This window comes from Typopeltis vanoorti, chromosome 1, assembly GCF_054136105.1.
Source record: "Typopeltis vanoorti isolate ZY-2024b chromosome 1, IOZ_Tvanoo_1.0, whole genome shotgun sequence".
In the NCBI taxonomy this organism is placed as follows: Eukaryota; Metazoa; Arthropoda; class Arachnida; order Uropygi; family Thelyphonidae; genus Typopeltis; species Typopeltis vanoorti.
The window spans coordinates 110,968,503-110,989,751 of NC_143549.1; the positions used below are offsets into that span (position 1 = coordinate 110,968,503).

General features: G+C 35.3%; 1 protein-coding gene across 1 annotated transcript in view; it reads left to right on the plus strand.

Annotated features, from left to right (window-relative positions):
- unc79 (UNC-79 domain-containing protein) overlaps positions 1–21,249 on the plus strand; it is a 1,277,183-nt gene that overhangs the window by 197,186 nt on the left and 1,058,748 nt on the right. The window contains exons 7-9 of the mRNA XM_090395893.1: positions 5,572–5,627; positions 8,160–8,293; positions 12,618–12,628. Of these exons, the coding sequence (XP_090252019.1) occupies positions 5,572–5,627; positions 8,160–8,293; positions 12,618–12,628 (201 nt within the window). The remainder of the gene's footprint in view (positions 1–5,571; positions 5,628–8,159; positions 8,294–12,617; positions 12,629–21,249) is intronic.

Consider the following 21,249-nt stretch of genomic DNA (forward strand, 5'->3'; position numbering starts at 1 on the left):
TTTGTTGTTTCTTATTATCCTGTTCATTTTTCTTTTTTTCCCTATGCTCATTTAAACGTCTCTCAGCATTTTGCAATTCCCACGTTGTCTCTCTGATGATCTGCTTCAACTTCACTATTTTGGCAGTTAATTCATTTTCGTTAACCACCTCCATGTGCATAATAACCTCGTTGGCAGGGCTAACCTTCTTGTTCTCACCTGCAGTGCTTTTTTAAGTATTACCTTTCTTCCCCTTTTTTGGCGCCATTTTAAACGTATACTAAATATTAAAATATCTTAATAAAAATATATGATAGAATACTAAATACGCTATAAAACACTAAAATCTACACTAGCTATTTTAAGCCTGGTTTTACTCCATTTCCCAAGTAAGCAAACAGACAAACAAGTCAAGTTTGCACCTGCACGTATTGGAAGTCTAACTGAGCCTCAAAGTAGTGCAAGACCAAGGCAACTCTTTGTAAAAGTAGACTAAGCTCTAATCACTAATCTTAATATTTCCCCTTAATGCAAAGCACATCTCCTGGAGGAGATGTATGATGTTTTGTATTAAAGGCAAGGGGCCACTACCCAGACCGGTTTCGACCTTTATTGAGGTCTCATCAGTTGGAGCCAGGCTAGAAATACCAAGATTTTTGTAATACAGAGCTTATAAGTATTTTACCAGAACAAGTTACCATAAAGTGTTTTAACCTTATTAAATAAAAATCTCAGGAGGAGATATAAATGTAGAAAGTATTTTTACCTTGGGTATAATAAATGTTAAAAATACCAAACTATTTTAAACCTGGTTTTACTCCATTTCCCAAGTAAGCAAACAGACAAACAAGTCAAGTTTGCGCCTGCACATATTGGAAGTCTAACTGAGCCTCAAAGTAGTGCAAGACCAAGGCAGCTTTTTGTAAAAGTAGATCTGGTAAAATACTTATAAGCTCTGTATTACAAAAATCTTGTTATTTCTAGCCTGGCTCCCACTGATGAGACCTCAATAAAGGTCGAAACCGGTCTGGGTAGTGGCCCCTTGCCTTTAATACAAAACAACATACATCTCCTCTAGGAAATGTGCTTTGCATTAAGGGTAAATATTAAGATTAGTGATCAGAGCTTATTCTACTTTACAAAGAGTTGCCTTGGTTTTGCACTACTTTGAGGCTCAGTTAGACAGTACTGATGAAAATATACCAGATAGATGTTGATGATTGCCTAGTAAGATAGACAATAAGTTGGTTGACTGATAAAGAACAGGAAGCAGTGTTTAGAGAAGTGTTTTCAGTGAGCCATATTGTTAGGACTAGGCTACAGGTTCTGTGTTATGACTCCCTTTTTTTGTTTAATATATTTGTAAATGAGTTAGGTTCATATACCATATTAAGAGTAAAATTTTTCTCATTGCTGATTATGTAAAGTTGGGATGAGTAGTCAAATTGTTCAGATGATGTTCTTTACATGATTATTTTAAAATATTAGAAGAGTGGACAGCAAATGGAGAAGTGGAATTTAGAATTTAATAAAAAATCAAATGCACGTATACCTGTTTCTGCAAGAAAATATTAGACAGAGGAATGGGTATGCTTTAGAAAAAATTAAAGAATAGGAAGATTTGAGTATTTTGGTTGATAGGGGATTTAAGTTTAGAAATTTAAGTTCAGAATTGTACAAAAGTGACAGATTACATTCAAATGGCTCTGGAGTGAGTGAACTGAAGAAATTGTTGCTGGATGAAAGTGCAGTCTGGATTAAGTGTCAGATTGGTAACTGCTGCAGAGGACATAGTTGAGGTGTTCAGCATGCAGTTCATCAGGAGTTCATCCTCACTGTGAAATCAGAAGTTCAAAATACAGAATGAAATGGGAGAACACTTAATTGTGAGTGAGCAAGAGGTATATGAGTAGTTAAGTAAGATAGATGCCAATAAGACAATAGGATATATCATGATATGTCCTTGATGACATATCATTACGAGTCTTAAAAGAATGTCTGGGGGATTTAGCAGCAGCCTAGGCCTACCTACTTAAGAAGTCTTGCAACAGCATAAAAAGGAGTAGAAGGAAGGTAAAATTGTTCCATTTCACAAAGATGGTAATAAGGCTAAAGTTACAAATCATAGGCAATCTGCATATCTGGAGTTGTAGTTAATGTGTTAGAGAGGTTAGTGAGAGCTAGAACACAAAAGTGGATTGATAACATCAGTATTCTCTGTGCTTGACAACATGGCTTTATTAAAAGGAGGTCATGTTTTACCAACTTCCTTATGTTCTATAACAAGGTAATGAATGCACTGGACAAAGAAAATGCATATGGTGATAGATGTCTTTCATCACCTAGTGAAATACCACCACCTTGCTTATTAGAGACCTGAAGTGACTGCAGCCATGTTTGGTTGCTAGGGCAAAGGGTTCGTGCTTTTTCCCACTCCACTCTTCTCACATGCAGTGAGAGAGAGTGATACCCTCAGAGACATACCAATCTTACTGTAGGAGGCCTGGACCATCCCCTATTTGAGGATACAGCAGTAAAACAGTTCTGCAGACCAGCTGCTGGTTAGTACATGGGACCAAACCAAGTAGTAACAAACCTGTGACCTGGAGGCTTCCTGATCAGCTAGCAAAAAATCCTGCAATCGCATATTTTGCCAATTCATGACTGGAGGGAGACCAAATACTGTGACTCCAGGGGGGAACTGTTGAGGCAATGTATGGACAGGAGACAGACTCCCCTCTTTGTGGCAGTATGTTTGCGAGTCTGTCACACTTCTCACTGTATGCCCTACTTCTTTTTTATCCCTTCCTCACCAAACACGATGAACTACAACCAAAAGAAAAGTGTTTTATTGCAGATATCAAAATTTTTTCCACACAAAATAATTCAAAAAAACCCACAAAAAACATCAAAAATCCCACCAAAAAAAAATCATGAAAGACAACAGAAATCCAACCAAACAATGCACCAACACTAATTTTTATCCAAAAAAATCCACCAAAAATGAAGTGGATGTTTCCACATCCACTTCATCAACATTCATGGCCTAAACAGCAATATGAATGATGTGCACCACCACCACCTAGCCATTTAAACTAGAACTACTATCCCTTCAGAACCCCAACTGGCAACCTAAACAGCCACTGCAAGACTTTTTAAGTAGGTAGGTAGGCCTAGCTGCTGCTAACTTCCCCAGACATTTCTTTAAGACATGTAGTGATATGTCATCAAGTCTTTAGTTAGGCAGTATTGGATTATGACTCTAATCTTAAGTCATGAAGGTTTTTACTCCTGATGGATGCGAAGAAAATCAAAAGTATTCACAGGAGAGTGACTAAATATGTGATGGGAGAGATTATATCGTGGTAGTTATGAGAATCAGTTAGCTAGTTGTAATCTGAATTTATTAAACAGGAGATGTTTATAAGTTAGGTTAGGGCATATATAAGATAGTAGGATTTTGCAGCATTTTGGCTGAACCAGTTTTGACTAGAAGGCATAATTCAGAGATTGTGGAAAAGGGAGAACAAATACAGGTTATTTTTTACAATTAGAACAAAAATATGCCTAATGGCCTTCATCAGTGGGTTATGGAAGTGGTGAATTTATATGATTTTTAAGGTAGAATTAAATAGTTATGGCTAGTGGATAGGTTAATTAAAATTTTGTATAATGATTATATAGTTTAGCAGAGTTGAACATATTATGTGTCTTTTCATAAATAATTATGGAAAACAAATAAAACCTAAAAAAAAAAAGTTAGATCAGTGAGAAAGAGAAGATAAGCTGGAGGAATATGCACAAAATAGTCTATAGGTGTGTGTGTGTGTGTGTGTGTGAATTTTATGTCATGCATCTCAATTTGGCCTTTGTGATAATTAGTCAATATATTATTCCCTTGCTACTCATATTTTATATTCTAGTATTGCTGGAATATGAAACCAATCTCACAATCCCATCATGAGATTGGTTTCCTGTGGACTCACTTATTTTCCCTAACAAAGATGAAACTAATCCTGAGCACATTTGTAGTAGTAGATATACATTATAGTTATAAAAATGAATTTGGGTAATCCAAGGAGTTCATGTTGTTGTCATCCTAGTGTCTCCCGGTGGAAGATTAAAAAAAAAAAAGAAGCCCATGCTAAGTGGGTAACCACCATCAATTCCATAGCATAATTGTGCACATGCAAAGCTTTTCTTGTTTTCTGTTTAAATTAATACCTTTGCTGTTTAATTTAACACAATTCTTTGTTATCCTGTATAATACCAGAGAAACTCTTCTGAAATATGGAAATTCTAGTTTGAAATTAAACTAATTTTAAAACCGGATTCATGATCAGTGTGCTCTTGTCATATTTCTTATATGATAAGGGAGCTATTTAAAGTGCACTTTTTTCCCCCAATAGGTATTGTCCAACATAGCCAGTCAAGTTCTAAAATTCAGCAGCAGTCCTGGGATTGTTAGTTTCTGGACCAACTAATTTTTTTACTTATTCATTTTTAGTGTTGTGTTTGTATATGGTTGAGTGGTTAGCATATCTGCTCTCCGACCAAAAGCTGTGAGTTTGAATCCCACTACAGACATGGATGTTTATGATTGTGTTTATGTAGGATATGAATCATTGTCCAATGTTGAGTCTGTTCTTCCACTTATTGGAGGCATGACGCAGCTTGCAAAAGTTCCATGTTTGGTTTCTAGATTATATAAAAATAATAAATAAAAAATACAAAATAATTATATAAAATTAATTAAAAATAGATATACAATTCTGAGCCCACCTACAGTACATAATGCACAATGTTTACAACCTTTTCTAGGTGGAAATCTGACATTAAAAAAAAAAAAAAAAAAAAAAAAAAAAAAAAAAAATATATATATATATATATATATATATATATATAAATTAATTTCAATGACTATATACCGAGAAAGAAAAAGAAAAGGTTTAATGTTAAGATACTACTAGTTTCGTTGAATAAATCAACTTTATACTAGATCTGTTGATGTAATTTTATCATGTCTCTGTTATTTTATATAATTCTTTGCCTGTGATATCTGAAGAAGTTGATTTATTCAACAAAACTAGTAGTATCTTAACATTAAACCTTTTCTTTTTCATTCTCGGTATATAGTCATTCAAACTAATTTTTATAACATTATCTACCGAGTAAATATGAACGATAATATATATATATATATATATATATATTTGCAAGTCAAAGTTCAATGAATCTGGCAAAAGAAAACGAAAGTTGTTCCCATAATAATAACTGCTTTAGGTGCCATCCCTAAAACATTGAAAAACATCTAGAAGCACTCGAGTTAGATGGATTAAAAATTGGGCAGCTGCAAGAGGCCGCTTTGTTCGGCACAGCATTCATTTTCAGAAAGTATTTCCACAACTCATAGGCCCTTGGGTAGGGCTCGAATTAGTGGGATATAATAATAATAACCAGCCTTTTACTTAAGACTGAGGAAGCAAATCGAGCTTTGATCAATATTTTATATATATATATATATATATATATTAGACTTTATAACTTTTATAACAAATTAAATGTGATTTTTAAATGCTTTTATTTTCTCAGCACATCATTGTCAACTTTTGGAATGTCTTATGAGTTTGAAACGAGACATCATAAAGGTAAAAACAAAAAGTTATATTTATTTCTAGTTTATTTTATTTAATAATTTGAGAAATATGTTTCAACAAAATCCCCACCTCCTAAAACAATACATAAGAAATGATGTGCCAGGATGACTATTTTCTTTTACATCAGTGGTGGTTTTTAATATTTAAAAAAAAAAAATTCTTGAAAGACTATTCTTTGTGATGAACAGCAATTTATTTATTTATTTTTATTAATGCATGCAAAAAGATGCATTTATTTCACAATTTCCCAATGATTTTTTTTAAAATGAGTTATATTTGTATAATGCTGTTAGAAGCATTTCATTAGTGAAGTCAAGTATTATTAAAAATTTCAAGAATAACATCTAGTGTAGATGAGTTTCTATCTTAAATTATTTAACTTATAAGTAACACCATCAATATTACTTTGAGTGAGTTTTAGGCATTTTCTATTTAGCATTAATCTGTCCAGCAAGCATAATCTGTCTTATTTTCTTTTGTTCATTAAGTAACTGCTCATACTTGATTATTATTATAATTGCTCACTCTGTATATTATTCTTATGCAGTGAATATAATCTTACATTAATCTTCCTTCATTTTTTAAGTCATTATAAAGTAACATAGTAATATTGCAAAGGCATCTGCAAAGTTGCATTATACATACATATACTAACCTGTGTGTGTGTGAGCGAGCGAGCGAGTGAAATAAGCACTGAACAGGAGCCAAACATTTCTTTTGGATGTGTTTTGAAGAGTGGGAGATTCTTTTTGCATTTAGCAAAATTGTTAGCTCATAGTTGCACATGCTATATTCAAATTTCTTTATTATTGCTTATACTAACTACATAAATACTCTTTGCAAATAATAAATGAATACTTTTTGCTACTGTGTTCCATATTCTTTTTTTGTTATGTAATTGCACCCTTCATTACAGCATTTTCAGAATGTATTGTGAAAATGTCAAAGTGTATGATAGACAGTCAGTTATCCTTTGTTACTGAGAATTATTTTTCTATTTTTATTAATTTTATATATTTTTGTATTTATTTTTTACATAGTCCCACAAACACCCCTGCTCTAGAGACTAAACATGGAACTTTTTTCAAGCCACTTCAGGCTTCCAATAAGTAGGAGGGAATGGCTCTCACTGAGTGATGAAATTTATCTTCCATGTAAAGACCATTTGAAATATTTGTACCTGCAGCCTATTGCTTAGTGAGTGTATATGCTAACCACTCAACCAACTAGGCTGGTATTCTAATCAAACAACTACAAATGAAAGAAAAGTTGAAGATATGGATGAAAGAGGAGGAAAGAGAGAGGAAAAATGAATGCATAATATAAAACATGAGACTGAAAAGTAATGGTGCCATCTTCTTTGTGTGATACCTTCAGTTTTTTACCATTAAGCCATACATTTAAATCACTGTGATACAGACATTTTTTATTAGTATTGTTAAACACTAGGTGGTAGTTACTTTTTATTGTACAGGTGCACATTTTGTAGAGTTGCATGGTTAGAAAGAGCAGAGTATACATTCACAAGAAGTTAATATAAAAGAAGTTTGTCATAAAATGGATAAATGGGGGGGGGGATAAGAGGCCCTTTCTAGAAGTTGTATGACGTCAATTTCAGCAGAGGAGTGAGGAGCAACTTTTTTGAAGAGTGCTTGGTGTTCAGAATGTATTGTTTTGAGAAAATTGGTGGGTGTGAAAACAATGAATGAGTTCCAATCTAGGTTTGATGGCTATGTGTGAACTCCAATGATGAAATTTTGCAGTTCTTATGCAGTCCTGTGATGATAATTATTATTATTATCTGAGACCTCCAGGGAGTCAAGGACTCATCATGGCATTAATAATAATGTATTGACTTTTCCTAAACAGGAAATATAGTAAGTATTTATTATTATTATTAGCTCTACCTTTTTTTTTTCTTTCAAATTTTTTTAGAATATTTCTGAATATGTGATTCCTTTACTACTTTGTTCTTTTGCTGTCCAACAGGTACCAACATTTCTACTTTTTCTCTGTAGTTCTGTGGTACGCAAAATTTTCCACTTTGAAATTTACTCACATTATTCCTTGTTATTCAAGAAGTTTGTTTGTGTTTAGCATTGAGTATTGTAGCTATTCCTTTCTTACCCTTGTCATTATTCTCGGAATAAATTATTTCATAGTTATTTATTCTTTTGTTCATTTTTTTTTTCTGTGCTTCTGCTTTTCCCTAAATCCTAATTGTCAGCCATGTCTTTTCAGCATTATTCTGATGTCTCACTTGTAAACAAAGTGTACTGTGGCCAGATGAGATTGGACATTTGGTTAAAGTCCCATTCATTTCTTTCTTTTCCTTACAGACTTTGTGGTGGTCTTCTACTTGTTATGTAGCTTTGATACCTTAAGCAATCCCTGCTAAAATCATATATCATGTATAATATCTATATAAATTTACCAATGTGCATTGTATTTGTATATATAACTTTTAGAACTTGCTTACATTTTGATAACCTTTCTGATTATCATGCTTATTAATCTTTTCAGGATCTGTTATGTGTTATTGCACATGGCACAGCAAAAGCCAGATGTCACTGTGCAGAGTTACTATTTCATTATATGCCAGCATTAAATCCAGCACATGTGGATCGTAAAGGGCTTGCCAGTAAAATAAGTGGTTTGTATAGATGCATTTTACTTTCATAAGTTTTAAAGATTATGGCATTCTTTCTTTCTTTTTCTTTTTTTTTTATTTTCATCACATAGTGGATGTTATCTTTAACTACCAGTTAAAAGGACAATAAAATATCCATTTCTTTCTATGCATTGCTTTTAGGCTACTGATTTTGTTATTTTTCAGATATTTCAAAAATAAAAATTAATAGCTTCAACTTAAAAAAACACAGATGACATGCTGCCTTTATTGCTTTTTTCTCCATTTTTTTTTCAAGTGAATTCATTCAAGCAGTTATTAATCTTTTTAGTTTTCTCATCCATTTAAGATGCTTGCTGTGATAGAAGAAGACATCAAAATGCCTTGTGTTGACTGTTATTCTTGTTAACTTTTTACAGTTAACAAGAATAACAAGAATATTATGACTCAATACTACACAACTCCAAAATAAACATAATTTATTAAGCTGCTATTCATTTTATTTTATTTCATGTATTCATTTTTAGAGCACAAAAACACTTGCTGGTGAATATTATTATTATGATTCAGGCCTCCATGGAGTCACAAGATTCATCATGGGAGGCTCACCCTAGAAAACACAGTTTTCTAGGGTGAGCCTAAAAAACTGTGCCATTCCTATCCATGCCATTCCTTGAACCCATTGACCATTTATGCTCTCACCACTATCAGGCAATGCTTTCCGTGGTTCAACCACTCTCCATGCAAAGAAACCACTTCTTACTCTCTTGCTCACAACTTCTTTTTGTAACTTACAGGGATGGCCCCTTATCCTTGCTCCTTCCTCCTGTTCCACCAAACAGATGAACTTTCCAGTGTCAATTCCCTAACTACCTCTCAACAATTTAAAAGTCTCAATCATATCACCTCTCCTTCTATCTACCAAACTCTGCAGTCCACTTCCTTCAGCCTGTCCTCATAACTAACATTGTACAGTCCTGATATTATCTTTGTTATCTGCCTCTTCACTCTTTGCATGGTTAATTTATTCCCTTAAAATCATGGAGACGAAATATGAGCAGAATAGTCCAGGTGTGGTCTGATCAGGGCTTTATACAATGGAATGACAACTCATCTCTGCAGATAAGCATCCTTCTCAGTACTTACAGCAATTCTCTGGTCAGCATCAGTGGGAGCCAGACTCAAACCTGAGACCTCAATAAAGGTCGAAAATGGTCTGGGTAGTGACTGTTCCCACAATGCATAGCATTATACATACCTATAAGGATATTGCATTATGGGATATAAGCCAAGTAATGTGAAGTCATCAGCTTCTATATACGAGTTACCCCAGTCCTGAAAATATTTCAGGTGCAAACTTTGTTTGCTTACACTTTTGGATAAAGGATTAAACCAGGTATATAATTTCTTGGTATCTTTAATTTATAGTATAACTAAGTGGAAAAACTTCCAGCAAGTTGTATATTGTCTGTTGGGTTTCATGAGCACTGTGAGCAGGTGTTGTCCTGCAAAGGCAACTTGCCTCTGCGGTGTTTCCTGTGGCGTTTTTCCTTCAGTACCTCTTATAATTCCTTCAGAGCTGTTGAATAAACTGCTGCTGTAACAGCTTAACCTTTTTGATGTACTAGGTAAGGATTACACCAAACATATACCAAAAGACAATGGCAAGAACCCTCCCTGCTGACTTTTTGGTTCGGAATTTCTTTGGCTGTAGAGAACCTTTGTGTCTACTCCATTGACTGTTGTTTGGTCTCTGGTCATAGTGATGAAGCCATATTTCATCAATATGAGCCAAAAATTTGCACCTGATTTCTCAAAAATGACCTAAAATCCCTTGTGGTGACAGCACATGTTCTCTCTTTTGATTGGCATTCAAACATTTGAGGACCACTTAGCTGAGAGCTTCTGCATGTCAAGATGTTGGTGGATAATGGCCCCCAACATGTTTTCTGGATACCCTCAGAGTCTTTGCAATGTTTTTGGCTGGTATTCATCTATCAACAAGGATACCAGCCAAAAACATTGCAAAGACTGAGGGTATCCAGGAAACAAATTGGGGCCATTATCCACCAACATCTTGACATACAGAAGCTCTCAGCTAAGTGGGTCCCCAAATGTATGAATGCCGATCAAAAGAGAGAATATGTGCAGTCATCACAAGGGATTTTAGGTAATTTTTGAGAAATCAGGTGCAAATATTTGGCTCATATTGATGAAATAAGGCTTCATCACTATTGGACAGCGATCACACCTGAAAACATTGATGCAGATTATAGCATGCACTGCATCAATGCTTTCATCGATGTAGTGCATGCCATTGATGACTGTGGAAGGTCTTTCTGACCTAGGAGCATCTGTTGTCTCAGAATGCCCAGTTTTAAACTTGGCCACCCATCTGGTAACTGTTGGATATTCTGGGGCACAGTTCCCTAAAGTCTCGCACTAAGTTTGGTCAGTTGCAGACTTTCTTGCAGCACGAAAAACTTGATGACAGCCAGCACCTCCATGCCTTTGAATTTCTTTAAAACCTCTGACACGTCTTCTTAAATATCCTAAAAGAAAAAGAACAAATTATTACAATTTGATGAAACATGGGATTTAAAGGATTTAAGATATGTTCTTTCTTGTGGTTATATCAGTTGCTTTCATACCAGAGGTAATACCAAAGTTGAAGTAATACTAAAGTCATATTTTCATATACGAGTAGCCAAAGGTGTCACCCTTTATTAAAATACTCTGGATTAGAGAGATGGTTGTTGGAAGTTTTTCCCACTTGGTTATACTATAAATTAAAGATACCAGGAAATTATATACTTGGTGTAATCCTTTATCCAAGTAGGCTACTTGTATATGAAAACATGACCTTGGTATCCCCTCTGGATGTGGCTCCCACTGATGAGACCTCAATAAAGGTCAAAACCGGTCTGGGTAGTGACCCTTCCCATAATGCATAGCCTTATACATACCCGCAAGGATATGTGCTTTTCTTTATGGGATACTAAGGCAAGTGATGTCATTAGCTTTTATATATGAGTTGCCCCAATCCTGATTGCAGGCACAAACTTTGTTTGCTTACACTTGGACAAAGGATTAAACCAAGTATATAATTTCCTGGTATCTTTAATTTTTAGTATAACCAAGTGGAAAATCTTCCAATGTGATAGGATGTCAGTTGATGAAAATTTTCATTATATGAAATGGAAAGAGGACAATGGGGCATTCATTGAATTTAAGTTTATGTGCAGTTAAGAAAGGGGGTGAGAGCTAGATTTTTCTCTTATACAAATTTGAGTGTGTGGAACAGTTTGCCTATTGAAGAGAGTGCATCTAGTCAGAATGAGTTTAAGAAACAGTGTGGCAGCTTGTGTGGGTGATGTATGGTCTCCTTGATGAGTCCTTGACTTCCTGGAAGTCTTATTATAATAATGATATCCTCCCCACCTTCATCTTTCCACTAAACTCTTTAGTTTGCACTTCTTCAGTCTGTCCTCACAACCAACATTGCATAGTCCTGATATAATTTTTTTTTCTGTCTATGCATTTTCTCCAAGGCTATTTCATCCCCTATTTATATCTGGGTGACTAGGTGCGGTCTGATCACAGTTTTATACAATGAAATTACCATCCTTTTATCTCTGCTGGTTGGTGTCCTCTCAATATCGTAAGAATTCTCTGGGTGGTCTTCACAACCTTTTTCAGTGTGTCCTCTGAACTTCAAATTTCTATCTGCAATATTCTTATCTACAATCTTACTGGCATGGTTGACTGAGTGATCAGCGTACCCACTCTCCAATGGGCTACAGGTTTGAATCCTGCCATTGGCATTGATGTTTGTAATTGTCTTTAGGTGGGAGATGAATTTTATTGCCTGGTCTGAGATCATCACCCCATTTATTGGTGGCCTGAAGTAGCTTGAAAAAAGTTCTAGGTTTGGTTTCTACAGCAAGGTTTTCAGATTATGTGGAAAATTAATTAAAAATATATAAAATTGATAGAATAGAAAAAAAAATCCTTAGCAACATAAAAATGTAGAAAATTAATTTAAAATATATAAAATTTTTAATTAATTAAAAATGGAAGGAAGGAAGTGTAATGAGTGATCCAAATAAATTATAGTGGAAGTCAGAGATGATGTGAATGAGAAGGGGAGTGGGCTAGGTGAGACTGATGTGGTTGTGAACGGAGAGGAGAATGTGATAACAGGAATACAAGTTGGACAGAGAAATGGGGGCAGGCCTGGTGGATCAGGAGAGACATGGTATAAGGAAAATGGATTATGAAAGTAGTAATGAATGCATATATGTGGATGGTCAGCATAGGAATGGAATGGCTTGGAACACATGGGGTTTCAGCTGTGGGGTAGGTCAGATGGTGACCAGACAGGAACAAGTGAGGAGAAGTCACATATTTGGAACAACTTGAGTAGGACTGGTTATAACCAAGAAATGAATTGTTATGCTTATTATGAATGAAGGGATATGATATTTTTTGTGGAGATAGGAAAGGTAAGAAGGGAGAAGTGCTGATGATAGCAATGGAATTGTGTCCACACAAGGTTGAGATACAAGGGAGAAAAAACTAGCAGTTGTTTTGAAGTAGTATGGTGTGAGGTGGAGGTGGATGGAATGAGATATTTGGTGGGGTGTTGCTACCGGCCAGAGAATGTGGAAGATGGAGAAAAAGAAATTTATAAGCAGCTTGGCTGAGTGAGCAAGCAAAGGGTGATCATAATGGGTGATTTCAAATATGGTAATATTAATTGGAATGAAGAGATAACATCAGGGAATAAGGAGGATGAATTTCTCGAGTTCTTAAGGGGCAACAATCTTAGGCAATATATATAGTGAAGGCCACACAAGGTTTAAGAGCTATAGATCTAGTGATTGTGAATGGAGTTCGTGCATGTGTGTGTGTTATCTATCCTGGTTAGTGACAGTGACCATAAAGTGATCACCTGGGCTATGGATGAATGAAGCATGAAATCTGGAAGAAGAAAAAGAAGCCACTGTGGAGCCAACACAAGATGAATGTTGTAATGATCAGTTGCATGAAGAGTACAAAGAATAGGCCAGGAAAATGACTTAATTGGTAAAAACCACAGGTGCAATATGAGAAGAAATTAGCCAATCGAGCTAAGAAAAATGAATTAAAAATGACTATGGGAGGATGTTGCTAATTGATAACACTGGCAGATTGGTAAGCAGTGTGGTGAATCTTTTACATTCAACATCATAAGAAGCTGGACTGTAGTCCAGCTTCTTATGATGTAACATCATAAGTAAATGTTACTTATGATGTTATAAGTAACATCATCATAAAAAGTAACATCATCATAAAAAAAATAAGTAACATCAAGTAAACTTGATGTTAATAAGGCAAGAGGACTTAACAGCATATTGCCACGTCTTGAGGAAATGCTCTGTGGAATTAATGACACCTTTTATCATAGCTGCTTAGCTTGCATCTTACAACAGGGGGGGGGTGAGTCCCAAAGGAATGGAAGGTGGGAAAAATTGTTCCACTTCACAATTGGGGTTGGAGTAAGACTGAGGCTGCAGATTATAAGCAAGTCTGTGTGTCTAGTGTTGTTGTTAAGGTGCTAGAGAAGTAGGTGAGAACTAGGATTCAGAAGTAGGTTGATAATAGCAGTATTCTTTATGATGGTCAGCATGTGTTTGTTAGGAGGTCATGTTTCAGCAATCTGTTTACATGTTAAAACAAGGTAGCAAATTTGTTCAATAAAGGAGATGTATATATAGTGGTGTACTTGGTTATTTTCTTAGCTTTTGATAGACTGCCATGACAGCTTAGTAGCTAAACTAGATGGGATTAGATAAGATTAGTGAGTTGGATAGCTGATTAGTGTCAGACAGGTATCAGCAGGTTGTGTATGGAGGAGTGGTATCCCAAAAGAGCAAGGTCACTAGTGGAGAGCCACAGGGATAGGGTTATTGTTTAACTTGTATGTTAATGACATTGGAAATGGCATAACTGGAGATGTGCAGCTGTTTGCCAATGATGCAAAGTTAGGAAAAGCCATGAGAAGTAGAGCCAATGTTGTGGCCTTGCAGGAGGATGTAAATAGACTATGTGAGTGGGCAGAGTGGAGATATCAGATTTGAATGTTGCAAATTGCAGTCATTGTCTAGAAATTTGGTATGCAAGGTTGGGATGTAGAGTATACAATTAATGGAGAAATTTTGAAGGAGGTGGAGGAAATGAGATCTATCTAGGCATGATGGCAGAGAGAGTCTTAAAGTTTAGAGATCACACCTCTAGAATTGTAAGAAAATCCCAGTGGATTATGGCAATAATGAGGAAGACATTGACATGTAGAAGCAAAGGGGTTATGGCTTGTATAAGGCTTTGATCAGGCCAGATATTGACTACAGTGTGTAGATTTGGTCACTTGGTTTTCAAGGGGATGAAGATGTATTGGAGAGGGTACAGAGAAGGTTTACTAAACTAATTTCAAGAATATGGAATGTCACCTATAAGGAGAGATTGAGAAAATGCATCTTAACAGAGACTTGTGAATAGACGATGGGGGGGGGGATATGATTGAAACATATAAGTTGGTGAGGGATTGCTACCAGATTAATGTGAAGATTTTTCATAGAGTAGAGGGAGACAAATATAGAACTAGAGGCCATCACTGGAAGCTTTATAAATAAGGATGGTGTGAGCAAAGGAGTGAGAAACAGGTTCTTTGCATGGCTAGTGATTGGTGAGTAGAATGAATACATTGCCTTGAAAGTGGTGAGTACAGAAACTGTGAATGAGTTCAAGGCATGATTTGACAATCTCTTTGCATGAGAGAGTATAGACCTCCCATGATGAGTCTTTTAACTCCATGGAAGTCATCATTATCATCATGCCTATCAAAGATTTATGCCTAGAGTGGCCTGTTCTAGCCTTAGAAGTCATCGTTGAATCTTTTAAGAGGATATCCAGGTTTTCTTTTTCCTAATGGCTTGTACTTTAAGACTTGTTTTGGTAATCTTTCTGTTTTCGTGCTTTGGACTTGTTCCATCCATTTATATTTTTTAATTTTTTCTATTACTGATTCCTGGTTTAATTCTTTCATAATTTCTTCATTTCTTTTGTGATCAAATAGAGTATACTTTGCAGTTTTTCTCATAAACTTAATTTCAGCTGTTATTAATTTTTGTTTGTCATTTTGTTTTATTGTCCAGATTTCACTTCCATACAATAGGAAGGGCTAATGTATTGTAATCGTAGGGCTAATGTATTGTATACTTTTAGTCTGGTTTGTTTTTGAACTAGGTTTGGTTTAAATAGAGTTAATTGCACCTGTTATTTTTAAATATTTTGCAATTTTTAGGTTTATATCTTTTTTAATTTTCATATGTAATTATACAACCTTGGTAGTTAAATGAATTCACCGGTTCTAAAATCTTGTTATCTATTACTATTTTAGTTCTTCCTGGATCTTGTCCTTTAAAGGCCATAGTGTAGAAAGTATTTTTAACTTGGGTATAGTTATGTTAAAGATACCAAGCAATTTTAAACCTAGTTTTACTCCATTTTTTTACTTGGAAAAAATGGAGTAAAACCAGGTTTAAAATTGCTTGGTATCTTTAACATAAAGGCCATAGTTTTTGATTTTTTTGTTGATATTATCATTCTATAATCTTTGGCTATCTCATTTAAATTTAAAATAGCTTTCTGTAAGTTATCAAACATCGCCAAAAAGGAGAGTGTTTAAAGTTCACAGTAGGAGATAGTTTAATACCCTGATGGGAATTTTTATTCCATTTTATTATTATTCAGTTAGGTAAATATTAAAAAGAGTTGCTGAGAGGGGACATCCCTGTCGGACTCCTTGGTTTATCTCTCTCGTATATGATAGCTCATGATTTAATCTTATTTGTATTTGATTATTTTCATATATACTCATGATTGCTTTTAAGATATTATTTGGTATTTGTCTTTCTTTTAATATGTTAAGTAAAATGCTTCTTTTAACTTTGTCGAATGCTTTTTCAAAGTCAATAAATGTCATATGTGTTTCTAAATGGCATTCTCTTCTTTTCTCTATCATTAATTTTAGGACAATCATGTCTATACATGATTGTCCTTTTCTAAATCTATTCTGTACTTCTAAAATAAAGTTTTCAGAATATTTTATTAGTTTGTTATTTAAAATTGCTATATATTTTGTAACTAGTCATCTCTACTACCTTTTTTAAAGATTGGAATCACAATTGATTTTTTCCATTCTATTGGGAAGTTACTAGTTGAATAGATTTTATTTAAAAATAACACTGTCCAACACAATTTTTGCTGACTTTTATATGAGACTTGTTTTTTACTAATTTGGGTGTGCTGATTTCAAATATCAAACCCATTTTTCTCTATCACGTCACGTTTTTCCTCTATGGCATTTTCTTTTTGCTAATTTGCAAGGTTTTGATAGTTTTAAGGAGGCAGTACTATTTAGAGGATCAAAAAAATCGATTTTTTAATATTATTTTCTGAAAGTATGTACTTTTAAAAATCTGTTCCTAACTTTTTATCAAGAAATTCGAAAAATTACCGAAGATATAACCTATTATTCAAAGCGGTGCGCAGATCAGAATTGGAGCGCTCAACCCTCTTGCTTGTTAGTAAACGAATAAATGTGTAAGAACCTGCAACGGCACGTACTGGCGCTTTGAATGCGAGAGAGGCCCATAATTAGATACATAACTACTTAACAATATTCATTAAAAATTACAAGAATATTTATAAAAAAATAACAATTTTACTTACACATGAGTTTCAGGGAATAAATTTTTGTTTGTAGCAATTTCTGCTGTGTGTTCTGTTTTGGCAATCCCTTTGAATACTTCAACAGTAGTCGGCCATCATGTGAGAATCCCATCTTCCTTGGTACTGATTTTCCATAATTTTTAAGTCTTGATGAAATCTTTCGCCTTGTTCATCGCTTACAGCACCTAAATTCTCAGGAAATCTATCAAGATGACTGTATAGGAAATGAAGCTTTATGCTCATGTTGCAACCTAGGCGCTGGAAATTTTCAAGCATTGTTTCCACTAGATCTTTGTAATTGCACGCTTTTTTGTTTCCAAGAAAATTATTCTTGGAAACAAAAATTTAATTCGCAACTATCGTAAACGAAGTCCAGGCCTCTTTCTCAATTTCGTTCATAGAGTTGATGAAATTTGGGTCTCTCATTAAAGTTCTAATTTGCAGTCCATCAAATACACTGGCTTTAATTTTTTCATAACTAAGTCATGGAAATTTTTCACATATGTATTGGAAACAGTCACCTTGTAAATCTAAAGCTTTAACATAATGCTTCATAAGACCCAGTTTGATGTGTAGAGATGGAAAAATGATTTTTTCTCTGTCGATTAAAGATTGATTTATAACATTCTGTTCTCCAACATTTAAGGATATTCTAAGAGGCCAATGTTTCTGACTCCAGTGTTGGTTTCTATCGACTATCCCAGAAGCATAGAAAACATGGAAACTTTGTATATCCTCTTTGAAAGCCAAGTAAAAAGTTCACCATTTTAAGATCCACACAGATGATCCAGTTATGGTCTGTATATTTTAATAACTTCAGAACCTTTTTAATGCCCTCATATGTTTCCTTTAAGTGGACTGAATAGCCAATAGGAATTGAGCCATATACATTCCCATTGTGTAATAAGACACACTTGAGACTTCTTCTTGAACTGTCAATAAATAAACGCCACTCATTTGGATGATATTGTACAACACTCATTTCAGTTAGTAAACCTGACACATTGTTACAGTAAACAAACCCACACTCGTGTTTATAATATTGTACAAGATTACTTTCCCTGCTACGATAAAAAGTTATCTTCGTATCTTGCTCCAGTAAGTTTTTTTCATTTAATCTTGAAGCTAACAATTAAGACGATTCCTTTGATAGGCCCAAATCTCTTGCTATGTCATTCAATTCTGCTTGAGTAAAACGTTGCGGTCCAGACCTAGAGATTAAATTTTCATTGTCTAAATCAACATCCGGTTCTTGCTCCTCAAGAACATTGGCATATCCCGATCATGCTCGTTCTCAAGTAAAGGAAGTCCTTTATAAATTGGCATGGCTATTTCATTGGAATGAGCAACTGGCCGAATTGCTGAGTTGAGATTTGGATACACAATTTTTTTCTTATTCTTCTTATTATAACCAGAAGTCTGAACTAAACAAAAATAGCAATCATCTACATGATTTTTGCGGTTCACGCCAAATCATTGGAATGCCAAAAGCTAATTTTTGGTGTTTTCCCTTGCTCCACTGTCGTAAATTTTCTACACATGACTTACACACTTTATTTGGAGCCCCATGACTTGTCCTGATCTGCAATTTTTATGTCAAAGTATGCAAAGTACACTTTCTTAACAAAATCAGTGATATTTGTGCTTTGACTGGGAACAGTAAAGCTGCCACAAATGTAGCAGAAGGAATCTACACTAATGACACAACTTTGAGTAGTAGACATGATGTATTTTCTTTACTGCCGACTAGCATGCAATTAACAAGACAAAAAAAAAGAGACTTTATTGAAATGTTATAATCGCTCATCATACTTTCATGATCGATTAACGATTGATTGATTTCGATCGTTCTTTGTCTGCTATGACTCATATAGCATTCGTTTGTTTTAGGCAGTTGTCATCACCTACTTTTCATCACCTAAATGTATTAGGTCGGTTATTGGCCTCTCTTGCATTCGAAATGCCAGTACATGCCATTGCAGGTTCTTATGCATTTATTCGTTTACTAACAAGCGAAAGCGGTGAGCACTCCAATTCTGATCTGTGCACCGCTTTGAATAATAGGCTATATCTTCGGGAATTTTTCGAATTTCTTGATAAAAAGTTAGGAACAGATTTTTAAAAGTACATACTTTCAGAAAATAATATTAAAAAATCAAATTTTTGATCCTCTAAATAGTACTGCCTCCTTAAAAATATCAAAAACTTACAAATTAGCAAAAAGAAAATGCCATAGAGGAAAAACCTGACGGGATAGAGAAAAATGGGTTTGATATTTGAAATCAGCACACCCAAATTAGTAAAAAACAAGTGTCAGATCATAATCAGCAGAAAAAATTTTTTTTTTGTTGACCAGTGTAATAGGAATCTTTCTTTGAACCTTGTTCCTGCATTTTGTATAGTTCTGAACCTAGCTTATCTTCTCCAGGTGATTTTCCATTTCTTGTTTCCTTCAGGCTGATTTTATTATTATTATTATTATTCAGGCCTCCGTGGAGTCAAAAGACTCATCGTGTGAGATCCTTCCTAAGAACATGAAATCTGTCAAGATTCATTGAGGGGTGGTCCCCCTTAAGAAACACAAAGTCTATCACTACTCCTTAAACTCATTGACCGTTCTCGCTCTCATCACTCCATCAGGCAATGCATTCCACGGTTCAACCACCCTCCATGCAAAGAAACCACTCCTCGCCCTCTTGCTCACAGTTTTCTTTCGTAACTTCCAGGGATGGCCTCTTGTAATCACTCCTTCCCGCTGTTCAACCAAGCGAAAGAACTCCCCAGTGTCAACCCTGTAACCACCTCTCAACAGTTTAAAAGTCTCAATCATATCACCTCTCCTTCTTCTATCCACCAAACTCTGCAGTCCACATTCCCTCAGCCGATCCTCATAACTATGCTTGTACAGTCCTGAAACCATCTTTGTCATCCGTCTTTGTATCCTTTCCACAGTTAATTTATCCCCTTCAAATTCTGGGGACCAAATCTGAGAACAATAGTCTAAGTGTGTTCTGATCAGAGACTTATACAACGGAATGATAACCCTTTTATCTCTGCAGGTCATTGTCCTTCTCATAATTGCAGCAATCCTCTGTGTTACCTTCACCACCTTTGCAATATGTCCCCTAAATTTCAGGTTTCTATCAATCATCAACCCATGATCTCTTGTCTCCCCTACTTCCTCCAGTATAACTCCTCCCATAGAGTATGCAGCATCCCATCGATGTTTCCCAAACCTCAAGACCTTACATTTTGCTGCATTAAACTGACACCCCCATTCATTTTGCCCATCTATCTAGCTTATTCAAATCCACTTGCAGGGCTACCACATCTGCACTATTACTAATAATCCTTCCCAGCTTCGCATGATCCGCAAACAACTGAATATCCCCTTGCAGTCCACTGGCAATGTCATTGATATAAAGGTTAAACAATATAGGTCCTAGTACTGAGCCCTGTGGGACCTCACTTGTAACCCTCTGCCTCCTTGAAACTGATCCACTATACACAACTCTCTGATACCTATCAGACAGCCAATCCTGAATCCAGTTGACCAATCTGACATCCAGACCCATGTGATGCAACTTAAATATCAGCGTATCATGTGGCACCCTGTCAAATGCCTTCGCTAAGTCTAAGAAAATTGCAGTATATGCCTTTCCCTCATCTAATGTTCTTGTAACTTTATTATAAAAGGCTAGCATATTGCTAAAACAAGAGCGCCCTTTCACAAATCCATGTTGACTCTCACAGATGACATTACCCTCATCTGCCCAATGCTGTATACGGTCCCTCACTACTTTCTCCAAAATCTTAACAACTACTGATGACACACAGACTGGCCTATAATTAGACACTTCCAGTCTGTTACCACCCTTATGCAATGGCACTATCTTAACTTCCTTCCATTCCCTGGGCACCTTTCCCGCAGCCAGACTTTCATTGAAAAGCCAGGTTAAAGGCACTGTCAGTTCCCTAGCACATTCTCTCAAAACTCTTGGTGAAATACCCAAAGCTTTACTGACATCCAGAGTACTCAGTATCTGAAACACACTCTCCTCCTGTACATCTAAACCTCGAACCAGCCCTATCCCTCTAGCATTAAAACTGACTCCTCTAGGATGAAATACTCCAATAAAGTGTTCATTGAACAATTCCACTATGTCCTCTGCATCAGTCACTCTATTCCCATTTTTATCCCACAATATC